This window comes from Eulemur rufifrons, chromosome 20 (genome assembly GCF_041146395.1).
Source record: "Eulemur rufifrons isolate Redbay chromosome 20, OSU_ERuf_1, whole genome shotgun sequence".
NCBI lineage: Eukaryota > Metazoa > Chordata > Mammalia > Primates > Lemuridae > Eulemur > Eulemur rufifrons.
In genome coordinates, this window is record NC_091002.1 from 28604860 (window position 1) to 28631315 (window position 26456).

The 26456-nt window shown below is 40.7% G+C and overlaps 1 protein-coding gene across 1 annotated transcript in view; it reads left to right on the forward strand.

The window, feature by feature from the left end:
* Nucleotides 1–5724: 5724 nt before the first annotated feature.
* Nucleotides 5725–26456, forward strand: part of PANK2 (pantothenate kinase 2) — a 29725-nt gene continuing 8993 nt past the window's right edge. The window contains exons 1-4 of the mRNA XM_069495636.1: nt 5725–6037; nt 19152–19504; nt 22910–23163; nt 25253–25429. Of these exons, the coding sequence (XP_069351737.1) occupies nt 5779–6037; nt 19152–19504; nt 22910–23163; nt 25253–25429 (1043 nt within the window). The 5' untranslated portion in view covers nt 5725–5778. The remainder of the gene's footprint in view (nt 6038–19151; nt 19505–22909; nt 23164–25252; nt 25430–26456) is intronic.

Genomic DNA, 26456 nt, shown 5'->3' on the forward strand with positions numbered 1-26456 from the left:
CTAACTGAGTAATCAATGAAGACCCTAAGGAGGAGGTATCATTTGGGCTATGCCACGGAAGTTGGGTTGGATTTTGGTGAGGAGAAACGTGGTGAGAAGGAGTTTCATGTAGAGACAGAGTTAGCCAAGGCTTAGAGCTGGGTATGAGTAAAGCCTATCTGGAGAACTGTGAGATTTGCTTTGTAATGACAAAAAGTGGGAAGTAGCCAAATGGTAGAGTTCCTTAGACGTTAAGTTACTTTAACTTTATTCTGTAGGCAAAGAAGCCAGCAAAACCTTTTCAACAGAGGCAGTATTATAAACAGAACAATGTTTTAATACGATTAACCTGGCAGCAGTTGGCCTGGAGAGTAGAGAAACTAGAGGCACAGCAAACATTTAGGGGGCAACTGAAATAAATTACTGATTAGAGCATTTTGTCTGTGATAGCCACTAGACACATGTGGCTACTGACCACTTGAAATGTCACTAGTACTACAAGAAGAAACGGTAATATTTTGGATATAGTGGAGTAAATATTAAAATGAACTTGTTTCTTTTTTACTTTTTAAAATATGGCTACTAGAAAATCTTAAGTTACACATATGGTTTGCATTATATTCCTCTCGAACAGTGCTGTATTCAAGGAAAGGGGCAAATGAAAGGAAGGGATCAAGTTACTTGAGGCAACAGAATGGCAGTGGCAGTACCATTAAGAGAAATGAGGAAAGTGGGGAAGTGGAACTGTTTAAGAGAAATGAAGACAAACTCGTTTTCAGAAGACAGATGCTGTTCCAAATAGGTTTATTTAGGGGTGAAAAAATACTAGCCACTGAGCTTTCAAAATGGAAAGAACCACATCTTCATACCTTCAATATTACAGAGTTGCAAGTGATTTTATACCCAGAGATGAATTTCTCAAAGTGTGGTCTGAGGGAATAAGTTCTATGAAAAAAGAGTCAATTATGTTTGGAAGATAGCAACATACCCCAGCCACCCCTTGGTGATTCACCATGCTATTCAGCATATTAAAAGCTTCAAGAAGTTGCACTTTACTTTTATTTCTCAAACTTATTTGAGCAGAGATTGCTTTTCAGAGTAACAACTATTTAAGTTGCTAGGCTATTAGTGGTTATTGAGAAGTTAACAGTATCCAAATCAGGGATATTTAGTCAAAGATAAACCTTGAGCTTGAAAATGAAGGGATATTTTTCAATCCTTTCTATACTTGGAAAGGGACAGGATCTTCCATGTCTAGGAACTCTGAGTGGTTCTAAACTCATTGTATCTCATTTTGAACTTACCTCTCTATTCTCCTGAGACAAACTGAGACTTATCTGTGAAAGCACTCAATGCTTTCACATTGCCTGTGAATTCTGGTGAGCCCACCAGAATGCCACATGCTAGCTATATTGTGCGTGTGTATGTGCACATCCAACACACCTCTACTATTCAGGAGTGGACTCCGGGCAAGGGGCCAGGCCTTGGAAAAGTGTCTTGGGGCTTAAGAGCTTCATGTTCCTTTGTCCTTTGAGAGAGACAGTAAGTAGTTAAGGTTTTCCCAAGTTCCTCACAATATTACAATCTGGAAGAAAAGGCCTTTTGCTTGAAAAAGGCCTGACTTACACACTCCTCATGTCCTGGCACTGATGGAACCTAATGAAAAGAGAAAGAACTTGGCCTGTAAACCTCTGTGGCCTGGCAAATGGGGGGCCAGCCCTATTCAGTGTGAGTTGGTACCGCACACGGACATGAATACCAGGAGGAAGAGAATCAGTGGAAGCTGTCTTGGATCCTACAGTCCTCTGGCCCCCAATGATTCACATCATCATCTGTTCCTTCTTTCTAAGAGCCAGGGGAGGGGACAGACCCTCTCTGAGTTTCCATTGAGTTTTCTTGTAGAGCATCATTATTTCCAAGAAATAACATTAATATTTCTCCCCGTTTACCCTATAATTAAGCCACTGCTTAACTAAAAGGATTAAAGGAGCCATGAGGGCTGTTCTCCTCCACAGGGAGAACCAGCTCTACTCTGTGGAGATTTTCTATACTTCCTAAATAAACCTCACTTTTACTTTACACTCTTGGCTCACTCTTTTTTTTTTTTTTTTTTTTTTTGAGACAGAGTCTCACTCTGTTGCCCAGGCTAGAGTGAGTGCCGTGGCGTCAGCCTAGCTCACAGCAACCTCAAACTCCTGAGCTCAAGCGATCCTCCTGTCTCAGCCTCCCGAGTAGCTGGGACTACAGGCATGCGCCACCATGCCCGGCTAATTTTTTCTATATATATTTTTAGCTGTGCATATAATTTCTTTCTATTTTTAGTAGAGATGGGGTCTCGCTTTTGCTCAGGCTGGTCTCGAACTCCTGAGCTCAAACGATCCGCCCACCTCGGCCTCCCAGAGTGCTAGGATTACAGGCGTGAGCCACCGCGCCCGGCCTTGGCTCACTCTTGAATTCTTTCTTGCGTGAAGCCAAGGACCCACCTGGACTTCAAGTGATTCCCAACATTGGAAATTACTTTCCTGTGACAGTATGACTTCTCAGCCTAGGTCATAAAAGATATTGCAGCTTCTGACTTGTTTTCTCATTGATCACTAGCTCTGGGGGAATCCAGCTGCCATATTGTAAGGACACTCAAGCAGCCCTCCTGCCAAAGCCAGCATCAACCTGCCAGCTGTGTGAATATACTATCTTGGTAGAGGATTCTCCAGCCCATTACATCCTGCTGCAACCTCTTGAGAGACCTTGAGCCAGAACTACCTAGCTAAGTTACTTCTGAATTCCTGACTCACAGTAACTGAGATAATACATAAGTATTTATTATTGTTTAAGAGAAAGTTTTGGGGTTTTGCCTAGCAATAGGCAACTAAAAAGGTAGATGAGTATTTGTATGATGTTCTGGCACTGAAATGACTCTAGATTTGCATGTTATTCTTTTAGAATCTGGCTAGTTCCTCTGAAGCACTATGATTACCATGTACCCTGTGCTTTTTATTCTGGTGTGTACATCAGAAAACTGGCTTCTCCCCAGGAGTGAATAACTGAGAAGAGTGATAAAGAACTTAATAAGCTTTCCCTATAAAATGAACTATTATAATAACCATGGAGAAAGGAAACCTCTTAATTGCTACTTTCATTTCACTTTTTGAAGAAAAAAAATTCTAAGCTTAATCATGGGTTTCCCTTACTTTGCTCCAAGGCCAATTTTCAATTTCTTTTTTTAAAAAAATGTTTTAAGTATAACACAGAAAAGTGCACAAATCATAAGTGAACACTGACAAAATATTACAAAGTGAACACACCCATGTAACCACTACCCAAATTAAAGAAACAAAACATTGCCAACCTCCTAGAAGCCTATCTGGTTTCTTCTCAACATTCTCTCTCCCTTTCTGAAAAGTAACCATCATCCTCACTTCTCACATCCTCTATTAATGTTGAACTTAATATAAACAGAATTATATACCCTGTAGTCTTTCTTGTCTGGTTTCTTTTGCTCAGTTTACTTGCATTTTTGATTTAGGATTATAAACATCCTACGTAATTGCCATTAGTATATGCTTTACCTGTTATTATAGATAAACTTTTTTTTTTTTTTTTTTTTTTTTGAGACAGAGTCTCGCTTTGTTGCCCGGGCTAGAGTGAGTGCCGTGGCATCAGTCTAGCTCACAGCAACCTCAAACTCCTAGACTTAAGTGATCCTACTGCCTCAGCCTCCCGAGTAGCTAGGACTACAGGCATGCGCCACCATGCCCGGCTAATTTTTTGTATATATATTTTAGTTGTCCATATAATTTCTTTCTATTTTTAGTAGAGACGGGGTCTCACTCTTGCTCAGGCTGGTCTCGAACTCCTGACCTTGAGCGATCCACCCGCCTCGGCCTCCCAGAGTGCTAGGATTACAGGCGTGAGCCACCGCGCCCGGCCTTATAGATAAACTTTTATGATAGCCACAGACTGTCAGCAAATTCACAAATATACTAGAATGAAGACTCATATGTGTATTTAAGCGGAGAAAAAGGACTTCCAGTAATTTATTGGAATTTCACTAAATCTGTGCTTTCTTTTATCATAAGGCAGAGAGTAGCTGAACTTCTTAGGAGTCCAGGCTCTGTCATTTTTTTAAGCTGTGTGCTTCTGGATAAGTTGCCTCATCGGCCAAATGTTGCTATAGGGATTAAGTGAGATGTAAAGGTACTAGGTAAACCATAAAAACACTACACGTTTCAGGTGTTGTTATGATGTTGGGGTTCATCTTGGCACCCAAGAGATGATGATCATTCTTTGATTCTTCAGGATGATCTATCAGAGCTCACAGACTTGAATGGAAGTTTCCTCAGGTCACGGAGGACCAGATTTCTCTGGAGAAGGCAGAAAGGTAGGCAATGTCCGGCAATGAGATTTAGAAGAGTAGGTATAGATGTTCTTGGGTTTCTTTAGGATCCATTTGGGGTGGCTTCCTGCAGTAGCTGGAATTTCCAAAGTTAGGAAATGGGGTTTCCAGAGTTATTCCTACAGTGAGGAAAGCTACTTTGCAGTGAGCATGGGAATTCTATTCAACAGGCATAAAGAGAATCTCAACCTTCTTGTTGTCTGTTACAACCAGTCATTACAGCAGAGGTGAAGAAAATAAGCCATGCTTTTTGGCAATGTCCCATTGCCCAAGGGACATTATGGTCTCCCAGGGGAGGCACTTGCGAAATAATTAGCCCACAGTCCAGTTAAACTTGACAGAGGAGTGCCTTGGGGGTACAGCGCAGGGCAGGATCACTCCAGGCTTGAGCAGCCTTTGGTAGGAGGCATGCTTGGAAGGGCCTTTGGTAGGTGTGAGAAGTGAGGGTCTCAGGGAGGGAGGTGACCATTTTCTCTCCCCAAAAGAGATGGGAAGATGATTTAAAAATAAAAATAAAAAAATAAAAAAATCCAGGTTCCAAGGCGGCCACCAAATCTTTCTATACACCATGCAGAAAGGGGCTCCAGACTCCTTCAAAATCCTACTTCCCGGCTCCTACACCCCCTCCTTCACTACAGGAGGGTGGCGAAGGATTTATAACCCACCTCTTTCTGCCAGTTGCTATGGAGACCAACCCCAGTCCTTTCATTCCTTCTGATACCCAGAGCATCTCTCCAACGCAAGCGGAGTGGAGGCTTGGCCCAAACGTGCTGGGGGAGGGGCTGGCGGCCTCGACGGCAGCTGCGGAACCAAGCAGAGGGACAAAGGCTAAGGTCAGCCGCGGTTCAAGCCCTTCTGTCTGCCAACGACTGGCGGCCAGACGCTGCGGAAGCACCGCTGGGCTGGTAGAGGACGAGAGCCAGGAGAGGACGGCACGGAGCAACGCACTGGGACTCGGGAGCACGTGACGGCGTCCCGGGAGAGTTCTGCGGCCCGTGGGCGCAGACTGGTCCACCCGTGGAGGCTGGTGGGGAGCGAGAAGGGGGCGCAGGACCCGCCACCCACGCGTCCATTGGGCGGCGCCGCCATCACTCTCCCCTCGGCGACACCGCCTTCTCCTCCTCGGCGGAGCCCGGATCCCCACCTCCACTACTCTCCGCTCCGCCCTGTCCTGGGAACATTTCATTGGACGGAGGCACGGTCGATCCGCCTCGAGTCAGGGAGCTGATTGGACTTGAGGCATCGGTCCGCCTTCATCCTGTTCGGATTGGCTCGCTGCGCGTTGGCGCAACGGAAGAGGCAGCCGGGCGAGGGTGCGCCTCTGCTCCGGCCGTACTGCCGCGGAGGAGGCGAGGAGGAGTCCGGCGCTGGGGGCCTGGCTCGGGCGGCAGCGGTGGCTGCTGCGGATGGGAGCGGGCCGTTTCGGTGCGCCCATGGAGCGCCACGGCAGGGCCTCCGCCACCCCCGCCTCGTCAGCCGGGGACCCGGCACCCGGGGGCCCCGAAGGGCGGCGGCGGGAGCCAATGCGGCGCCGGGCAAGCAGCGCGTCGGCGCCCGCTGTTGAGGCCTCGGCAGAGGGCGTCAGGCGGGACCGCCCTGGCTCCTACAGCGGCCCCACTTCGGTCTCCCGCCAGCGCGTCGAAAGCCTCAAGAAAAAGCGGCCGCGTAAGTGCCCCGTGGGGCGCCCTGCCGGCCCGCCCTGCCCTGCCCCCTTCCGGCCTGACCGCCGTTTTTCCCGCGCGCAGACAGTGCCCCCGCATGGTGGTCCTACGTTGGTGCGTGGCCTGGCACCTGGCTGGAGGCCTCGGGTCCCCGAAACGCGACTCCTTCGGGTTTCGGCCCTCGCGCCCGTTGGTCTGCGTTTCGCGTTTGTTGGAGCGGAGGGCCTTTCCCCAGGACCCCTCCTCCCTCTTCTTAGTTCTTTGGACATTCTTTCCCGAAAGTCACATGATTTTATCCTCGAGAAGGTTTCTTTTGACTCATTTCCACCGCCTTGCCTCTCTTCCCCTCCCCCCAAACCCTTTGAATCCCCAGTGGCTCTCTTCCGTGGGTTTCCAAAGAACTGCTCTCCAAGACGTTAAGTCCTTTTTATCTGGCGTTTTCGGGCTTTCTGGAAAATGCTTAACCGCCCCCTGAGTTGGTCCAGGTCTAAAACTGGATTCCGTGTTCTGTGCACCTCTAAGCTTTGGCTGCTTTTCTTTCCATGAGAATTCAGGTCATCTCTCAACCAGATATCCCCCGATTTCCTTCCATCCATTTGCAGGTACTCACGATTCAGAATGTAGCATTCTGGGCTTAAAGTCTCTTTCTTTTGAGGGAAAATGACATTTTCCTGAATTTTTGCCTCGGGAGTTGCGCACAGTATTCCCAGAAAATCGGTTTCTCCATTTTATTATCAGTTTTCTTTTTCTGCATCGTGTATTTTCTCCCTTTCACAGGTCTTCAATTCTGGACCGCTGTCTCGCAGCTATGCTGAGTGACAGTTGGAATTATCAGTTGTCCTGATAAGCAGAACTTGAGCTTTACAATTTAGTAGCATTTTGCATATGGTTAGACTCTTTGGTGGTGGTTGCCAGATTCCTATTTCAGGAAATTGACTTGTTTAAATTCAGACTGTGAGAGTGAGGGAAAATGGCAGGATGTGTGGTGAGGTCTTTATTGGATAGTCTTGTAACTTAGCTGAACCACCTGGTTGCTTTTCTCTTATGTTTTGTGATTTGGATGATTAAATGTAGCTCTGTTTTACTGTGAAAAGTTTGGGAGTTTTTGATTCTTTTGTTTTTTCTCATATTGCAACAGATTTGAAAAAAGAAATTCCCATCCTGTGCTGTTTTCAGAGTCAGTTACCTGGTTTGATTTGAAAAGCAGCTGAATTTTAAGCAATGCAAAATATTAGTTCCTTTATGGTTTTGTACTGCATCATTCAAGATGGATGTAAATTCCAGAGATTCAGCAAATAAGAATCAACAGCCATTAGCCACAGAATTCTAAGTATTGTGTTTTGGGTGTTTGCATGGGTCAGACACTCTTTTGAGAGCTTTAATAATTCATTAGCCCTCACAGCTCTGAGGTAGGTGGTAGTATTCTATTTTATAGATGGGAAAACTGGGGCGCTTTTGTCTAGTGTCAAATGGCCAGTGCATGGTGGAATAGAAACGTAAACTCAGGAATTCTAGCTTCATAGCTTCTGCTCTTAACCACTGTGTTTTACTGAATTGTTCATGTTATGTTAGTTGTTTCTTGATTGCTTTAAGACCAAGCATAAGAATGATCTTTTGTGTTCTTATTCGAGGTAAAAATTTTTAGCTACTACAGAAGTACTTCCATATATTGAGCATAAAATTGACCTAGGGAGTTATTAACAAAAATGCAGAGTGGGGCCCAATTCTCTATCTTTGGAATCAGAATCTGGAGAGGGGCCTAAGAAGCTGTATTTTTAACAAGCTCCTCATATGATTCAGATATAGGTGACTCAAAGGCCACTCTGAAAAACTGATTTAGACTGTTTGGGGAGGAGGTTATGTTAAGGTGGTTTCGGAACTTCTTTTAAGGAACTTAGTAGACAGATACTCATGTTGTGGGATTTATTTTTTGTTTTGGTGTCTGATGTTTGTCGGGATCCCCTTCATTGTTTCTCTGACTGAATAATCATGAAAAGTCATCTCTCAGGTAATAAGACCTGCTAAAGAAATAAGTAAGATCCTCATTGTTCTTCCTTCCTTGCTCTTTTTGTACTATCCAGGGTGCACCTGTTAGATAGAGAGGCAGCTTGTTGATTGCTGAACCCTCCAAGAAAATACTTAAGTCATTAACTCTGAGAGAATTCAATGAAAACTAAATCTGTTTGTATTTATTGGGAGGTTTGGGTATGGAATGGTGCCATCTTTTTTTTTGAGGTTAGAAAACCTTGTTATGATGTCATTACGCTAGTCTAAAGGTAGAGACTAACTAGTTGTCATTTGGAACTTGAAGGAGCTATTCAGGTTATCTTAGGAATTCTTGTGGCCCTGTTATATCATGTTCTGCCACATATGTTCCCTAGAGGAGTGTGGTTTCCAAACCTGTCCTCCTCCCAGTCTTACTGGATCAAAATCTCTAGGTATGAGGCTGGGCATGAGTAAGAAGTTCTTCAAATGTTTTGAGTCAGGTGGGGGGGTATGTCTCACAGGGCTAAGAAATACCAAATAAAGATTGTTTTAAAATTATGGAAACAGGCCGGGCGCAGTGGCTCACGCCTGGAATCCTAGCACTTTCGGAGGCCGAGATGGGAGGATCGATCGAGGTGAGGAGTTCAAGACCAGCCTGAGCAAGAGCAAGACCCCATCTCTACTAAAAATAGAAACAAATGATCTGGATAGCTAAAAATATAAAGAAAAAATTAGCCGGGCATGGTGGTGCATGCCTGTAGTCCCAGCTATTCGGGAGGCTGAGGCAGGAGGATTGCTTGATCCCCAGGAGTTTGAGGTTGCTGTGCTAGGCTGACGCCTTGGCACTCTAGCCCGGGCAACAGAGTGAGACTCTGTCTCAAAAAAAAAAAAAAAAAAAAAAAAAAAAACAAACACCGATGGAAACAAAGATGCTAATGATGGTAATGTAGCTACCACTTTCTGAGTGCTTACCTGCTTGTGTTAGATGCTATGCCAATTATTTTATAAACGTCTCGTTTAAGTCTCAGAATTATCCTGGGAGGTAGGTATTTTTATCCCCAATTTCCAGATGAGGAAACAAGCTCATTGTCCCTTTGAAATTGTCCCTTTGTCCAAGGCCATATAGTGAGATAGTGATGGGGTTAGGTTTTGATTCCTAGTGTCTGACTTCAGTGTTCTTGGTCCACGTTTTGTGGTGGGAGAAGGTACATGAGATGTAATCCAGAGCTGTGGTTCTCAGGAGTTTTTAAAGCTCTCTCTCTCATCCACCCCAACCCATTATTTTACACTACAGGTCTGCAAAGGAGTCTAAAGTTATTTTTAAAATTTTAATGAAGCATAATTGCATACAGTAAAATGCACAGTTTTGGCAAATGTATATACTCATGTAACAAGAGAACATACATTTTTATCAAGAGCCCCAGATGTGGAGCAGATGTGCAAGAGATGTGGGAACCTTGGGATCCGAGTGCTCTGCAGGGGTATGGACGACAAGCTGGAGCTGGTTCTTTGAAGAAGACTCCCACACATGTTGTAGCACGCCAGGGAGATCTTTGGGACGTTTGCTGATTTTGGACTCATGCCAATCATGGAATATCCTTAACCTTCATTAAGTCTAGAAAATAAAGCTTTTGTTTGTAGCTTGACAGTACTAACCTAGGAAATGGATTGTTTTTTCTTGGCTTTTGGGGGAGTATCAATGTTGGCAGCTGGGGCCCTGTCTGACTGCCCTTTATCAGGCTCAACGTTTCACCTTCAGTTAAGGAATTAAGAAGGGCTGCCCACTGGGATCTCAGGAAAAAAGTCAGATTCCTGTGGCTTTGCAGCTCATTTTTGAGAGACAGTATGGGAGAGAATGATTTTTTAACCTCTTGATTTATCAGTTTTCTAAATGAAACTAAATATGGTCCCTCATCTTGGATATATAATAAATATTAAGCATTAAGCAGAGTCTAAAAATGGTCCAGTTATGCAGCTGTGTAAAATGGTACACTATATTATTTTAGTGGCCATTTGTATGAAGCATGCATTTGGATAACATTGTTGTTCAGCATTGGTGTCTCTGCCCTCTGTTTATTTGGGGAGACCATAAGCATGAAGAGATGTATGATATTAAAAATATTTTGCTTAAACACATGTTAAAAGGAGAAAGAGGGAATAAGGTAATAGACTAGGCTGTTGGAGAAGAACTTATCAGGCAGTGAAAAAAATGGCTGTTTTTAGAGACAAGGTCTCTCTTGTCACTCAGGCTGGAGTGCAGTAACGCAGTGATAACTCACTGCAGCTTGGATGGCACACCTGGACTCAAGCAATATTCCCACCTTGGCTTGTGAATTGTGGCTTAAAATATGCTTTCTAAATTAGGCAAAAGCCGTCTTTCAGTTTTTTAGTAGTCCTGTTACATTTTGTGTGTTTATATTTCCTGAATGGAAAATTTATTTTGAGTCTGCTGATTTTACAGTATATAGTATTTTATAAGTATCTGGTCCCTGAGTTTAAACTATTTTGGGCATAAGAATAATTACTATGTTATCATTTGAAATGTATTTTAAAAAGGAATAATCATTAAAGTATATCTTTTAATGTGAGGTCAAGATAATGCTTCCTAGGACAGCCTAGAGATTTGGGTTTGAAATATATAAACCACATGTGGTCTGGTAAAGGTGCAATTGATAATAATGTTGGAAAACTGAGCACACTTTTATAAACCATGTATTTTCCTGTTAGAAAGGATTTAAGTTGTTGAAACCATGTGACATTGTGCTGAAGATGGCTTTATGTAAATCTGTGAGGGTTTAAATTCTCTCTGGAAATGTGTCCTTAGTCAAGTATAGTTGCCTAGATTGAGTACTGTGGAGGTCTTAATACCAGGAAATATGCTAAGGGCTGTGAATAGACTGAAATATCTGTGAATATTAATGGCCAAGACTCATGAATTAGAGTAGAGGAAATAGAGTGGAGGCCTTCTCCTAAACATGAAGTATGATGAGATAGCAAGAGTTCCTTTTCCGTGACTTTTCCTACCAGAAGTACATAGTGTTTTGAGTAAGACTCGGAAGGATTATTACAATATTCATTATATTATAGCATGTTATAGTATATGACATGGTCATGCAGTCAGTAGTAGGAATCCAAGCCCCTTTGGACAGACTGAATGTTTAGAAATAACAGAATTACATGTCCTCAGTTGTACGTTCCCTCAGCTAGCAAGAGAACATACTTCTAATGAACCACTCCTGCCTCTCAGTTCTTGGATATGTAAACAGTTTGATCAATAGTATAGAGAAAAATCCAGAAACTATGAGAAGACTATAACAAAGATACGAACTGAGCTATCAATACTCTCTGCTTAGGCTCCTGGTTTTTCCTTATATATTGTTGATCCTGTTCAGTTTATTGGAGTATGTGAACTTTTAAAAACTACTTTTTAATTATTTATTTTTTTGAGACAGAGTCTTGCTCAGTTGCCCCAGGTAGAGTGCAGTGTCATCATTATAGCTCACTGTAACCTCAAACTCCTGGGCTCAAGCAGTCATCCTGCCTCAGCCTCCCGAGTAGCTGGGACTACAGGTGTGTGCCACCACACCTGGCTAATTTTTCTATTTTTAGTAGAGATGGGCTCGCTCTTGCTTAGGCTGGTCTTCCCTCGGCTTCCCAGAGTGCTAAGATTACAGGCATGAGCCACTGCACCTGGCCTTTAATTTTTTTTTTTTTTTTATTGATTGAGAATATGTGTTCTGTGCTCTTAGGTTTGTATAGAGACTTGTTAAAGGACTCAGGAAATCTGGGTTTGAGTCTTACCACCTCTACCTTTTCTTGACTAACCTTGTGCTCTTTTGCACCTCAATTTCTTTCTTTTTTCTTTTTCTTTTCTTTCTTTTTTTTTTTTTGAGACAGAGTCTCACTCTGTTGCCTGTGCTAGAGTGCTGTGGCATCAGCCTAGCTCACAGCAACCTCAAACTCCTGGGCTCAAGCAATCCTCCTGCCTCAGCCTCCCGAGTAGCTGGGACTACAGGCATGTGCCACCATGCCCAGCTAATTTTTTCTATATTTTTAGTTGTCCAGCTAATTTCTTTCTATTTTTGGTAGAGATGGGATCTCACTCTTGCTCAGGCTGGTCTCGAACTCATGAGCTCGAACCATCTGTCTGCCTCAGCCTCCCAGAGTGCTAGGATTACAGGCGTGAGCAGCAGTGCCTGGCCTCAATTTCTTGATCTGTAAAGTGGGATGGTTATAGTACTTACCTCCTATGGTTACTGTAGACATTAAATAAACTCATGCAGATAGTGCTTGGCTGTTAAAAGATGATTATGTTTTATCATTTAAAGCATAATAATCATTTACTAATGTGTTACTGTAGACGTTAAATACTCATGCAGATAGTGCTTGGCTGTTAAAAGATGATTATGCTTTATCATTTAAAGCATAATAACCATTTACTAATGTGTCAGTTTTTTTGACAAAGGAAAGGGAGTAAGGCTTAATTTGCATTAAGCATTACAAAATCTTCCATTGGTCCTAGATGTGTCTAAACTTTTAGATTGGAGTCTTGTTGATGTGATATATTTTGTTGGTGGAATGCTGTGTCTCTTCCTCTTTGCTATCCACAGGTTAGTGTCATCCTAAAGCTGTCTTTTTTTTTTTTTTTTTGAGACAGAATCTCACTCTGTTGCCCAGGGCTAGAGTGCCGTGATGTCAGCCTAGCTCACAGCAACCTCAAACTCCTGGGCTCAAGCGATCCTCCTGCCTCAGCCTCCCGAGTAGCTGGGACTACAGGCATGTGCCACCATGCTCGGCTAATTTTTTCTATATATCTTTTTAGTTGTCTGGTTAATTTCTTTCTATTTTTTAGTAGGGACGGGGTCTCGCTCTTGCTCAGGCTGGTCTCGAACTCCTGACCTCGAGCAATCCACCCACCTCGGCCTCCCAGAGTGCTAGGATTACAGGCGTGAGCCACCGTGCCTGGCCTCATCCTAAAGTTGATGGTTAGAGAAAGGCTTGTGCTAGGAAAATTAGGAATTGGGTCTTGCTTCCTTGTACATTGGCAGCATTGTTACTTTCTTAAGATTGAAGGAGCTGTTTTTAATCTAGGTGACAGGGACAGCCTTTTCATGATTCAATGGCCAGGTTGGGTTAGGCCCAACACTGGGAATGGAATTTCTGTTGGTGTTAAAAAAAAAAACAACAAACCCCAAAAACAAGACTCTCCTTGGGACTGAGGTGGAATGGCTGCTCGGGAGTCAACCACAGTGCTCTCTTCAGAATTGCATTGATTTTGTTAGATTAATTTGGGGAGGATTGACATTTTAATTATTAAATATTTAATTTTTCTGTCTGGAGTAGGATACATCTCCCCCATTGGTAGGTCTTTCAGTATACCATTTTAATACTGATTGTACACATTTAATATTAGATTTATTTCTAAATATTTTATGACTTTTGTTACACTGTTCATGACCTTTTTTTGTGTCTTTTCTCTTGGATTTTGATTATTTTTTTATTTTTATTTTTATTTATTTTTTTATTTTTTGAGACAGAGTCTTACTCTGTTGCCCGGGCTAGAGTGCCATGGCGTCAGTCTAGTTCACAGCAACCTCAGACTCCTGGGCTCAAGCAATCCTCCTGCCTCAGCCTCCTGAGTAACTGGGACTATAGGCATGCACCACCATGCCCGGCTAATTTATATATATATATTTTTAGCTGTCCATATAATTTCTTTCTATTTTTAGTAGAGATGGGGTCTCACTCTTGCTCAGACTGATCTCGAACTCCTGAGCTCAAATGATTCACCGCACCCGGCCTGAGTTTTGATTATTATATATGAAAAGCTGTTGGTGTTTGTATTTTTTAATATCTGAATACCTTGAAAATATTTTTTATTCTGTTGGTTTTAATTGATTTTTTTTGTTATATTTTATTTTTTGGAATCTATTGAGATAATCATGTTTTTTCTTCTTCATCTTACTGAGATTTCTAATGTAAAAACCATCCTTGCATTCTTGAGAAGAATCTCTTTTGGCTGTAGTGTATGGCTCTTACTGCATAGCTGGATTCCATTTAGTGTTTTTGCATTTGTGTTGTGAGATACTTTTTTATTGGGTTCTCATAGTTTTATTTTATTGTAGAGATGGGAATCTCACTGCGTTGCCCTGGCTGGTCTGAAACTCCTAGCATCAAGGAATCCTCTTTCCTCAGTCTCCCAAAGTGCTAGGATTATAGGCATGAGCCATCATGCCTGGCTGAGTTCTCATACTTTTCATGAGGTTATGCTAGTAGACTGATTTGGCTCATAAAAGTTTGCCTGGAAACCATTAGTGGCCCGGAACCCTTTTTTTTTTTTTTTTTCCCCTTGGTTGTAGATATTTGATCGTTTTTCAAAAATTTTTGGTGCTTTTGATTATGTTTTCTACCTCATTTTGAGCTACTTTTTGTACTCTTATTTTCTAGCTAATCCTCTGTTTAGTGTACATTTTCAACTTAACTGTTGATAAAGTTGTATGTACAATGGGCTTATTTGTAAAAATCTCTGGTTTTGTACTGTTTCGTCTTTTATTTTTTCTATTTCAAGAAAAGTTGTATCTTCTCTCTTTTTCTTGGATATAGTAACCAGAAATTTGTTTTAATGGCTTTTTCGAGGCTTGATTTTATTGATCAGCTTTGTTGTGGCTTTGTTCACAATGAAGATGTTTTTCTAATTTCATTTACATCTGTAATCTTTAATAGCGTCTGCTTATTTTGGGTCTTTTATTTTTCTAGCATTTTAAATTGTATGCAACATTCCCTTTTAGTCAGGTTTTCTTGTTTGAATGCATTTAATAAACATTTAGGGCCAGAAGTTTCCCTTTGAGTACTACTTTGAGTATATCCTGTTGGTTTTGTTATATTGTGTTCTTGTTGTCATTCATTTTAAAATAAATTTTGTTTTGATTTCCTCCTTAATCTCAGAGTTGATAGAAGACCGGTTTAAAAATTTCCAAGTAGATTTATTTGTGTTTGTTGGATTAATTTCTAATTTTGAGGTGTTGTGGTAAGTGAATGCAGTTTGTTTTTGTTCTTTGGAATTTGAAGTTCTTTAAGCTAGTGCAGTTAATTTTTGTGAATGGATTATGGGTATTTGAAAGGCAAGTACATTTGGTTTTTTGATACAAAGTTCTATTTGTGTGTAATAGATCCACCTTATTAGCTGTGATATTCAAATCCTCTGTATACCATTATTTTGTGTATGTGTAACCTGCAGATTTCTGAAATCTGTGTCATTTTCAATGTGTTTTGTAGATTTGTCAATTTCTCTTTGTTTTAATATTTTTTGAAGCATGTATTAGATATATAAGGATCATGGCTGTTACATTGACCGATTGTACTTTATACATACGACATAAGTCCTTTTTGTCCCCACTGAATACTTTTTTGTTTGTGTTGTTTGGTCTGCTAGTACTATATTTGCTTTCTGTTGACATTTGCTTGATTCAGTGGAGCAGCACTGTCCAGGCATTTAGTTTGCCTATCCACATTCAACTGTATAAATTTGGCAAATCAGTTAAATAAATGGTGCCAGTGAGTCTACCCACTGTTTTGATCAGTGAATATATGATTGTGAGTGAATGCAGGGATGAATGAGAATTGTGAATGTCATTTCCTCGGTAGATAACTATTTGGGGGGGGGGGGAAATAATGGCAGCATAGCCCTGAGACCAGTGTAATGCTGGTCTTGAAACTTGTGACTTTTACTATTCCGTGGCTCCTAAAAGTAAGTCAGCTTTTCTGTCTAGTATATTGCTCTCCAATGAAGTGCTTGAGTGCTTAAGATTTTGATACAAGTGATAATTTTGACTGAATGCCATGCCATTTTCATCTTTCAAAGCATTCAGCTTCTCATGTGACTCCATTGTGGGTGTTTTACCATTTTTCCTTCAGTTTACTTATATTATCTTGTTTGAGGTGTGTTTTTTCCATCGGCATAAAGTTGCAATTCTTCAATCTGGAAGGGAAATTTGACCTGTTTTGTGCTTACTGATTGTATTCATTCCTGTCATTTTTCATTTTGTATTTTTGTTTTCTCCCCTTTTCTTACTTGTTTTTGAACTGCTTTTTTTCCCCTAGTTGTTTGAAAGTCATATGTTCTTTTTCTCTTCTTCTGGAGTTATCTGTAAATTTTTAACACATTTAAACTGTCACTTCTGTATCCTTATCTAGGATTAATCAGAATCTTTATCTTTTCTTCCTGTTCCCAACAAGACAGAATTGCTGCTTGCTTTCACTTCCTTCTCCTTTCTCTTCCCTCTTCGACTTCCTATGTTGAAATAATGTAAGTATTTTAGTTTCAGATTGCTTATTTTTCTAAAAGTCAGCATGCACTGGTACCTTTGCTTGTTTCTTATAGCTCCTGGATAAAAAAGTTTCTTAAAGCTCTTGGATGTTTTTAAATTATGTTGGCATGCATCTACTAATTAACTCAGAGAAGGTCTTTAAGTAGTAAAAACTGAGCCTTTTCATGTGTGAAAATTTCTTTTGCATTCCTCCTTGGGAGCTGATTTGGCTGGATGTAAGTTTCAAAATCTTTTTCTTTATAACTTTGAAGCCAGTGCTCCATTGTCTTCTGTAATAGTATCTGTGTTGCTGATGAAAAGTCTAATATTTACCTTTAAGTGATGTACATATCTGTTGGAATTCAGTTTTTTGTTTAGGATTTCTTGAAATTTCAATAGGATGTGTCTAAGTTATTTTCCCCTTCTCCCCTATTTGATTATGTTTAACACTTAAGGGTTTCAACCTGATGATTGATGTCTTCTCCCCTAGGAAGTTTCTAGAGCTCACAAAAGATGTTCGACTTTCTGTTTCGATATTCTCTATATCTGCCTTTCCTTAATACTTCAGAGGCATGTTTTTTCTATGCCCATTTTGCTGTTAAATACAGTCATTGAGCTTTATATTGGCAATTCTTTTTTCTTTTTTTTTAATAAAAATGTCTTTATTGAGTTTAATTTACATATGATAAACTGCATCCATTTACATGTACAGTTACATGCGTTTTCACAGATGTACATATCCATACACACACACACACACACACACACACACACACGCCTCCTCCTGCAAACAATCAAGATTTGAGTTACCACAGAAAGTTTTTTCATGCAGTTTTCCTTCCGTATCCCCCACCCCTAGCCTGTGATCTGCTTGCTCTCAGATGCAGAAATGATTGATTTGCATATTCCAGAGTTTCATATAAATGGAATCATATAGCATATAGCCTTTTGTGCAAGGCTTCTTTTGCTCAGCCTGTTTTTGAGATTCATGCATGCTAAGTGTACAGTAGTTTGTCCTTTGGTTTTGAGAGCTTTTTTCCCACAACTAGGAAATTAACATGGACAAACTTTATTTAAATTTCACCAGTTTTATATAAACTCTTTTGTGTATGTGTATTTAGTTCTATATAATTTTATCACGTGTTAATTTTTGCAGTCAGATACAGTTGGCAGTATTTTTAAAGTTCCAGTTTTTCTTTATGGTAACTTATTCATTTTTTATGGATTAGGTCTCATTTTACCTTTGAGGATATTTATGATTCTCCTGTTTATTCCTGCAACTCTTTCTTCAGATACTTAGTTTCTCATTTTTGTGGTGGTGATTTCCCTTTTGTTTTTTCTAGTTTATAAAGTAATCATCTCTGATTTGCCAATGGCTGTTTTTCTGTCAGTGGGTGGGTGCAGTTTCTGTTTACCAGTGTGTTAGGATAGATTGTAGGGGAGAGATGAGATACTTGGCCAGGTGTGGCATCTCCTTATTCCTTCTGGGTAATAGCAGCCACCTGGGTGCCATCCTGGTTCTGGGCTCCAGGGCCTATGCTCAGTGAAGAGTTTGCCTCTGTGAGGGTGGAGGTGGGGCGTGGTTCTTGGTAGAAGAAAGTGAGGGGCCTGTCCAGTTGCACCAAATGCCTTTTCCCACCAGTTCACCCGTGACTGCGCCAGAGCCTGCTCTAGTTTCCTTGTGGCAGCCACCTCAACCCACAGCTTGGATGAAGCACTGCTACATGTTCTCCCACCTTCGTAGCTGCTCCCAGTTTTAATAGCATTCCTCTTTTGAGGGTTCTGCATGGTTATTGCCTGAATCACTCTAGTTTTGCTGGTGGTATCACTTCTTGTTTGCCAGAATTATTTTAGAAAAGAATATATCAGTAAGTCCTTATCTTTAGTCATTTCTAGGATGTAGGGTGGGAGGAGAAGGCATGTACAGATGCTCCTCGACTTACAGTGGGGTTGCATTCTGCTAAAGTTGAATGTACCGTAAATCAAAAATGCATTTAATATGTACACCTTACCTACTGAACATCATAGCTTAGCCTAGCCTACCTTAAACATGCTCAGGGCATTTAGATTAGCCTAGAGTTGGGCAGAATCATCTAGCACAAAGCCTATTTTATAATAAAGTATTGAATATCTCATGTAATTTATTGAATACTGTACTGAAAGTGAAAAACAGAATGGGTACTGGAAGTATAGTTCATACCAGATGCCTTTTAAAAATTGTTATGTCGAACCATTGTTAAGTTGGGGACCGTCTATATGTCTGTGTGGTCCATCTGATCCAATCTCTTGAAGTCATTTTTTGGGTAAGGATTTATTTGGGGAACAGAAGTTAACTTAAAGTCCACTGAAACCTTTTATTTTGGGGATATCAAATTTTGAAAGAGAAATTGACCACTGGAGCTTATTTTACATAGGGTTGGGAATTTCTTCTATCTCTAGTTTGAGTATTAAACTGGAGCTCTGAAGTCTGAACATTTCTTCTGTAAGCCAATGGGCTTAATTTTCAATCTTTGTTTTTCAGAATTGAGGCTAACGGTAGACATTTTCTTGTTTTAAAAATACTTTGTAGTGCAGTTTAGGCTTGTCTGTACAGGAAGGTTAGGGGTTGGTGCAGTACTTTGATATTTATCTTTTCAATCTTTGTCCTAGTTTTTTTTTCTCTTAAAGATATGCTTCCAAATCAGAACATTTCTTTTCCAAAAAACATTTTTGTTTAGAATTATATCCCTTGGAAACCACAGGGTATGAAAGAAGTTGCTACTCTAGTAAGTGTAAATTTAGTTTTTAGAAAAAAGCTGTTCTGACTTCTTTTTCTTCCCCATTTAGTTTTTCCATGGTTTGGCTTGGATATTGGTGGAACCCTGGTCAAGCTGGTTTATTTTGAACCCAAAGACATCACTGCTGAAGAAGAAGAGGAAGAAGTAGAAAGTCTAAAAAGTATTCGGAAGTACCTGACTTCTAATGTGGCTTATGGGTCCACGGGCATTCGGGACGTGCACCTCGAGCTGAAGGACCTGACTCTGTGTGGACGCAAAGGCAATCTGCACTTTATACGCTTTCCCACTCATGACATGCCTGCTTTTATTCAAATGGGCAGAGATAAAAACTTCTCAAGTCTCCACACTGTCTTTTGTGCCACTGGAGGTGGAGCGTACAAATTTGAGCAGGATTTTCTCACAGTATGCATTTTTTAGCTTATATAAAATTTATGGTAATTTGATTGTTAAAAATAATACCAATAGCAAATGGTGGAATCATTTCCATCTCTAATGGAACTTGAATTTTCTTGCGTCAAGTGAAGATTAAATGTAAATCATGATAGTAAGGAATTAGTCATCCTAGACATTGTTGTATAGTTTACTTTTTACCCAGTTCAGATGTATGGGTGAGAATCAAAACCACTAAAAGTGTAGCATTTCATTGTTCCTTTAGTATGAAAAATTAGTTAATCTGTGATAAGCAGAGTAAGGAACTACTTATGAGGAGCAACATCATTAAATCTTGAATAATGAGACTGAAAAATAATTTTTTAAAAATCATGTCATTTCATGTCATAAAATTATAATGTTGTCTACCATGGAATGTCTCTTGTCCCCCTCAATTGTTTTCTGGCATGTTCACTAATTGAAAAAATAAGGAAGTCTGGTCAAAAGTAGTGTTTTCAGGCCTCTGGGCTAGTCTGAGATGGCTGACTGCAGAGCCCTCCTCTCCCAATGCCTTCTGATGTGTTTTGTGCGGCACACTTGCTAACTGGAGTCTCTAGAACATGTCTGGCCCCCAGGGGCAGTCAGTTTTTGCTTTCATTCAGCCATCACTGTGAGCATGGCCTTGAGGCTAGGCCCTATGAGGGTGGATGGTGGGGGTAGGTGGTAGAACTGACAAATGAATTGATCAAGACCCTGACCTTCAGGGTGCAGTAAAGATTTAAAATGTCTTCAGTGACCATGTTTTTCATGCCACCAAATGAGAATGTTAGTCCAAAGGAGATTGTGCCTTTTTTTATTCTACATGTCTTTTTTTCCTCCTGTGTGTCATTGTATGGTTTGTGACCTTGTCCTCATTCTTTGTCCTCTGTCTTTTTTTTTCAAACTGGCCATAGTAATCTTAATATAGAATGGATGTGAATTATTTAAAAGGTTTTATATTCTTTGTTTGGGTTTTTCTTGGTTCTTTGTTTTCAGTGGTTTCTTTTCCACCTGTGAATACAGGGGGAGGTAACAGGAGGAGAGACGGTTCCCCTCCCTTTGTGAAAACCTCATAGTGGACTCTGGATCATGACTGATAGGTAAAGGAGAAAACCTCTATTCCCAGAACCCTATAGAGGTACTCTTTGCAACGTGTTTGAAAACCAGTCAAGCTGTTAGCAAAGGCTCAGTGTTGTGTGGTAATCATAGGAGGAGAGGGTGCAAAGTGGATTTTATACCCTAGGAATTGGTTCTTAGGCTATTGGGGTTTCTTATTTGTGTGCACCAGGGCTGTTCTTAAAAATTGTATGAAAATGAAATGCCTGTTAAATCCTGTTTGTGCATTAGGAGTGACTCAATATGTAATAAACCACAGTGAAATATTTTTTAAAATGCTGAGTTTATCCTGTTTCATTTAAAAAATTAATTTTTAGAGATGGGGTCTCACTATGTTGCTCAGGATGGCCTCAAACTCGTGGGCTCCAGAGATCTCCCACCTCAGCCTCCTGAGTAGCTGGGACTATAGGCACCCTGGCTGCCCTGTTTCTTTTTTAATGTGAATCAGATTTCCTTGCTTTATGTTGTTTGCTTGTTGTATCCTGAATAATGTGGGTTAGTGAAATTAACTGTGGATTCAGTTATGTAAATATTAATGTATCAGTTAGGCTGAGATTTATTAGGAATTAATAGCACAGGAGGACATTTCAGGATAACATGAATTATGGGAAAGATAAAAGGAAAAATTGATTTGACATACAGTGTCAGAAAACTACTTGGATTTTAGTAGAACACCACTATAAAATGACTTGGCTTTGAAATGAAAATGCTGCAACTTTGAGATGCAACTGTCAGGAAGTCAGCATAGAATTCATCTTGGTATGAGGGGATGGCCAGATGAAATAAGGACAGTGATAAACACCGAAAGGCCTTCTGTTTGGTCGGAGGAGTAATGTTCTTAATTAGGGGTTAAACTAATTAAGGGTTAAGATAAAGTTACCTATTAACTTTTCTATCTCCCACAGTAGATTGAAATATACAGAGTCAAATGTGGATGTGTGTACCATCTCTCCAAAGACAAGACTGTTAAAAGTTTATGCATCTTTTAAATTTTTCTGTGCATGACTGTGTATCACACATACATACGCATATAAATGTGGTTTTTAAAACGGGCAAATTGGATTATATTTTAAAAATGTTTCTCAGCTTGCTTTTTTGACATGTCTTAGAGTTCTTCTCACTTTAGTACATGTAGGTCCCCTTCATTTTTAATTGTTATACAGTGTTCCATAGTACAAATAATTTAATGATTCCCTTATTAATTATTTAAATGAAATTAAGTTGACAAAAATGGTTTAAATTTTGATACTGCTGAAATCTCCTTGCCCCCCCCAAGAGGCTGTAACCAGTTTATTTTTAATTTAATTAATTAATTATTATGATTATTTTTTGGAGGGGGTAGAGATGGGATCTTGGCTAGGTTGCCTGGGATAGTTTTGAACTCTTGGCCTCAAGTGATCCTTCTGCCTTGGCCTCCACTAGAAAGCAAAAAAAAAAAAAAACAAAACCAACTTGCCTTTTTTTTTTTATGTATTGGTTTTGAGAGAGCCAGAGTCTCGCTGTGTCACCTAGGCTGGAGTGCAGTGGTGCAATCATGGCTCACTGTAGCCTCCAATTCCTGGGCTCAAGTGATCCTCCTCCCACCAGCTTCCCTAGTAGCTGGGATTGCAGGCATGGACCACCACACCCAGCTATTTAATTTTTTTTTTTTTTTTTTTGGTAGAGATGGGGTCTCAGTATGTTGCCCAGGCTGGTCTTACACTATTAGCCTCAAGCGATCATCCTGCCTGGGCCTCCCACAGTGCTGGGTTTATAGGCATGAGCCACTGCACCTGGCCAGTCTTGTAATTGGACACTTTAAACCTTTTGGCTTCAGGTTGTTAAATAAAGTGAGGCTTCTCTTGATAATGCTCCATAACCTTGAAGATGGTCTTTTGGAAGGTAGATGTCAGAGCCTCCTGGCTCTTGCTATGTGTCACTAGGTGCTTTCTCATAGGGCTGTAATGTCAGTTACATACCTGCTTCATTGTCCCTGTGAGCAGAGACCTTGTTTTTGCTTGACTAGTTGGTAAATACCCACTTGTGTTTTTTTGGCACGCTACTTTAGCTGCTCCAGTGGTTTATATGTAGAGTGTATTTGGGTCTGTGGGGGCAGAAGTCTGTCTCGGTAGTCTGTCCTATGTTCATTGTTCCCAAATCTGTTCTGTAAAGCATGCACAAATAATATACATCTGTGAGCATGATTTTATGGTTTGTTTAATGTAGAGGAGATGTCTTATTGAATGGAATATTTATTTATGTTAATGTGTTGAGAAGTCTGAATATGTTCTTATTTCATTACAGATAGGTGATCTTCAGCTTTGCAAACTGGACGAACTAGATTGTTTAATAAAAGGAATTTTATACATTGACTCAGTTGGATTCAATGGACGGTCACAATGCTATTATTTTGAAAACCCTGCTGATTCTGAAAAATGTCAGAAGTTACCGTTTGATTTGAAAAATCCATACCCTCTGCTTCTGGTGAACATTGGCTCAGGGGTTAGCATCTTAGCAGTTTATTCCAAAGATAATTACAAGCGGGTCACAGGTACCAGGTAAGTCTTTTATATAAAAGTCATTGTTTATTTTACATTATTTTATTTTATGTTATGTTATGTTTTTGTAAAGAGATGGGGTTTTGCTCTGTCACCCCGGCTGGATTGCAGTGGGGCAATCATAGCTCACTGCAGCCTCGAACTCTTGGGCTTAAGTCTTCCTCCTGCCTCAGCATCCCAAGTAGATAGGACTACAGGTGCATGCCACCATGCCCAGCTAATTTTTAAAAAAATATTTTTTGGAGATCAGGGTCTTGCCCAGGCTGGTCTCAAACTACTGGCCTCAAGTGATCCTCCCACCTCGGCCTCTCAAAGGGCTGGGATTACAGGAGTGAGCCACTGTACCTGGTCTGTTTATTCTTTTTTTTTTTTTTTTTTGAGACAGGGTCTCATTCTGTCACCCAGGCTAGAGTGCAGTGCTGTCATCATAGCTCACTGCAACCTCACACTCTCGGGCTCAAGTGATCCTCCTGCCTCAGCCTCCCAGGTAGCTGGAACTACAGGTGTGTGCCATCACATCTGGCTAATTTTTTCTTATTTTTTTGTAGAGATGATGTTGCTAGCTATGTTGCCCAGGCTGGTCTTAAACTCCTGGCCTCAAGCAGTCTTCCTCCTGTGGCCTCCTGGAGTGCTAGGATTACAGGCATGAGCCACTGCCCAGCCTGTTTATTGTTAATTTCATAATAGGTTAACTGAGTTTTCAGGTATTGCATATAACTAAACCTTCAAGAATCTGTTATGGCTGGGTGTGGTGGCTCAGGCCTGTAATCTTAGCACTCTGGGAAGCCAAGGTGGGTGGATTGTTTGAACTCAGGAGTTCGAGACCAGCCTGAGCAAGAGTGAGACCCCGTCTCTACTAAAAATAGAAATTATATGGGCAGCTAAAAATACATATACAGAAAAAATTAGCCGGGCATGGTGGTGCATGCCTGTAGTCCCAGCTATTCGGGAGGCTGAGGCAGGAGGATTGCTCCAGCTCAGGAGTTTGAGGTTGCTGTGAGCTAGGCTGACGCCACGGCACTGTAGCCCGGGCAACAGAGTGAGACTCTGTCTCAAAAAAAAAAAATCTGTTAAAATTTATGTGAAAGATTTAAATTTTTCTAGGATTATGCAAACAAACTCTCTTTGAAAATTCTGATTTTATGACCTATTTTCCTTTAATCTTTGTTGCTCAAGATTGTATTACCATAGGTGTTTCGTAAAATATCACATCAGCAGACTCATTAAGCCCTTGCTCTTAGGTGTAGCTTATGGTATTCATATACCAAGTAGCCGAAGTTACTAGGTAGCATCTATAAGGAGAGGGAAAGGGAAGGTCCCAGCTTTGAAACCTGTGTAGATTTTATATTTCTCTCTCTCTCACGTACACACATACACATTTGTACGTACATACATACTGCCAGGGGGTGATATGAGATCTAGAAGTTGAGGTACTGATCAATAGAAAAATGACTGGGAGAGGGTAGTCTGGAGAGGGAGGAATAGATGGAAGATTAGATTAGATTAGATCTTTTTGGTTTAAGGATCAGAGGTTCCTTGAGGAGAAAACAAGGATCTGGGGATTGGGATGAACAAGTTTTTTGGTTTTTTTTTTTTTTTTAACAGGTGTGAGTTAAAGAATGAGAGGGGTAATTTTGGGGGAGAAAACACATTACTGGAGGAGCCTAGTGAGGTGGGAGACTGATGTGCCAAGGTGTCAAGGTGCTTGGATGAGAATGACTCAGAGAGTGCACTTGGAGAGGCAAAGGGAGCAGGTGCCAACCTGACCCCAGGCATGTTAGGCTGATTTGCACCTGAGGCTCTTCATACTGAGCAGACACTCAGACTGTATTTACTCCTACCCAGGCATCGGGAGGGAGGTGAGCCCGTGTGTCTTGCCACTTTGCTTGTGGGCTCATGTGAGTATCTTAAAGATACACACCCAGGCACCTTGTTTTTATCTTTTGCACAGACCCGTTTCCTACCAGGGGGGCATTTGCATGATTTGGTTGGGGCAAGAGTGTGTTGATAAATGGTTTTGGGGTTCATAAATGTTACCTCCTTATCCCTATATTTATAAATGTTATTCGCATTATTTGTTTTTACTCAGTCTTGGAGGAGGAACTTTTTTTGGTCTCTGCTGTCTTCTTACTGGCTGTACCACTTTTGAAGAAGCTCTTGAAATGGCATCTCGTGGAGATAGTACCAAAGTGGATAAACTAGTGCGAGACATTTATGGAGGGGACTATGAGAGGTTTGGACTCCCAGGCTGGGCTGTGGCTTCAAGGTAAGGGGACATGTGTGTTCTAAGAAATAGAGGAATAAAATATTAAATATTAGGCATATCTTTTTAAATTATTGAGGTGTAATTTACATAACTCTGAAGCCACCTATTTCAAGTGTACAATTTAGTGGTTTGTAGTGTATTAACAGAATTGTGTAGCCATTACCATAATCCAGTTTCAAACATTTTCATCATCCAGAGGAACCTTGTATCCATTAGCTGCTGCTCCCCACTCCCGCACCCCCAGCCCCTGCCAAACACTGATCTACTTCCTGTCTCTATAGGTTTGCATGTTCCAAACTTTTCATACAAATGGTATCATACAATATATGATCTTCTTTGATTACTTTTTTCACTTAGCGTAATGTTTTCAAGGTTTATCCATGTTATAGCATGAGTCACTACTTTATTCTTTTTTTATTGCCAAGTATGATTCATTATATGGATGTATACCACATTTTATTTATCCATTTATCAGTTGGTGAACATTTGGGTTGTTTCCACTTTTTGGTTATTGAGAATATTGAATACTTGTGTGTACATCTTTGTGTGCACATGTTAATTCTCTTGGGTATACCTAGGAGTGGAATTGCTGGGTCATATGGTAACTTTATGTTCAATCTTTTGAGGAACTACTAAACCGTTCTCCAAAGTGTGGCTGTATTGTTTTACAGTCCTAGCAGCTTAAATTTCTCACCAATACAGTTATTGTCTGTCTTTTTGGTTTTAGCTGTCTTAATAGGTGTGAAGTGGTAGCTCATTGTGGTTTTGATTTGCATTTCTCTGATAGGTAGTCTATTTTCTTTGGAGAAATGTCTACTTAATTGCTAATTTTTTTGTTGGATTGTCTTTATTCAATTGCAAGAGCAATTTATATGTTCTGGATACAAATCCCTTATTTAGATATGTAATTTGCTTGGCCAGGTGAGGTGGCTAACACCTGTAATCCTAGCACTCTGGGAGGCTAAGGTGGGCGGATTGTTTGAGCTCAGGAGTTCGAGACCAGCCTGAGCAAGAGTGAGACCCTGTC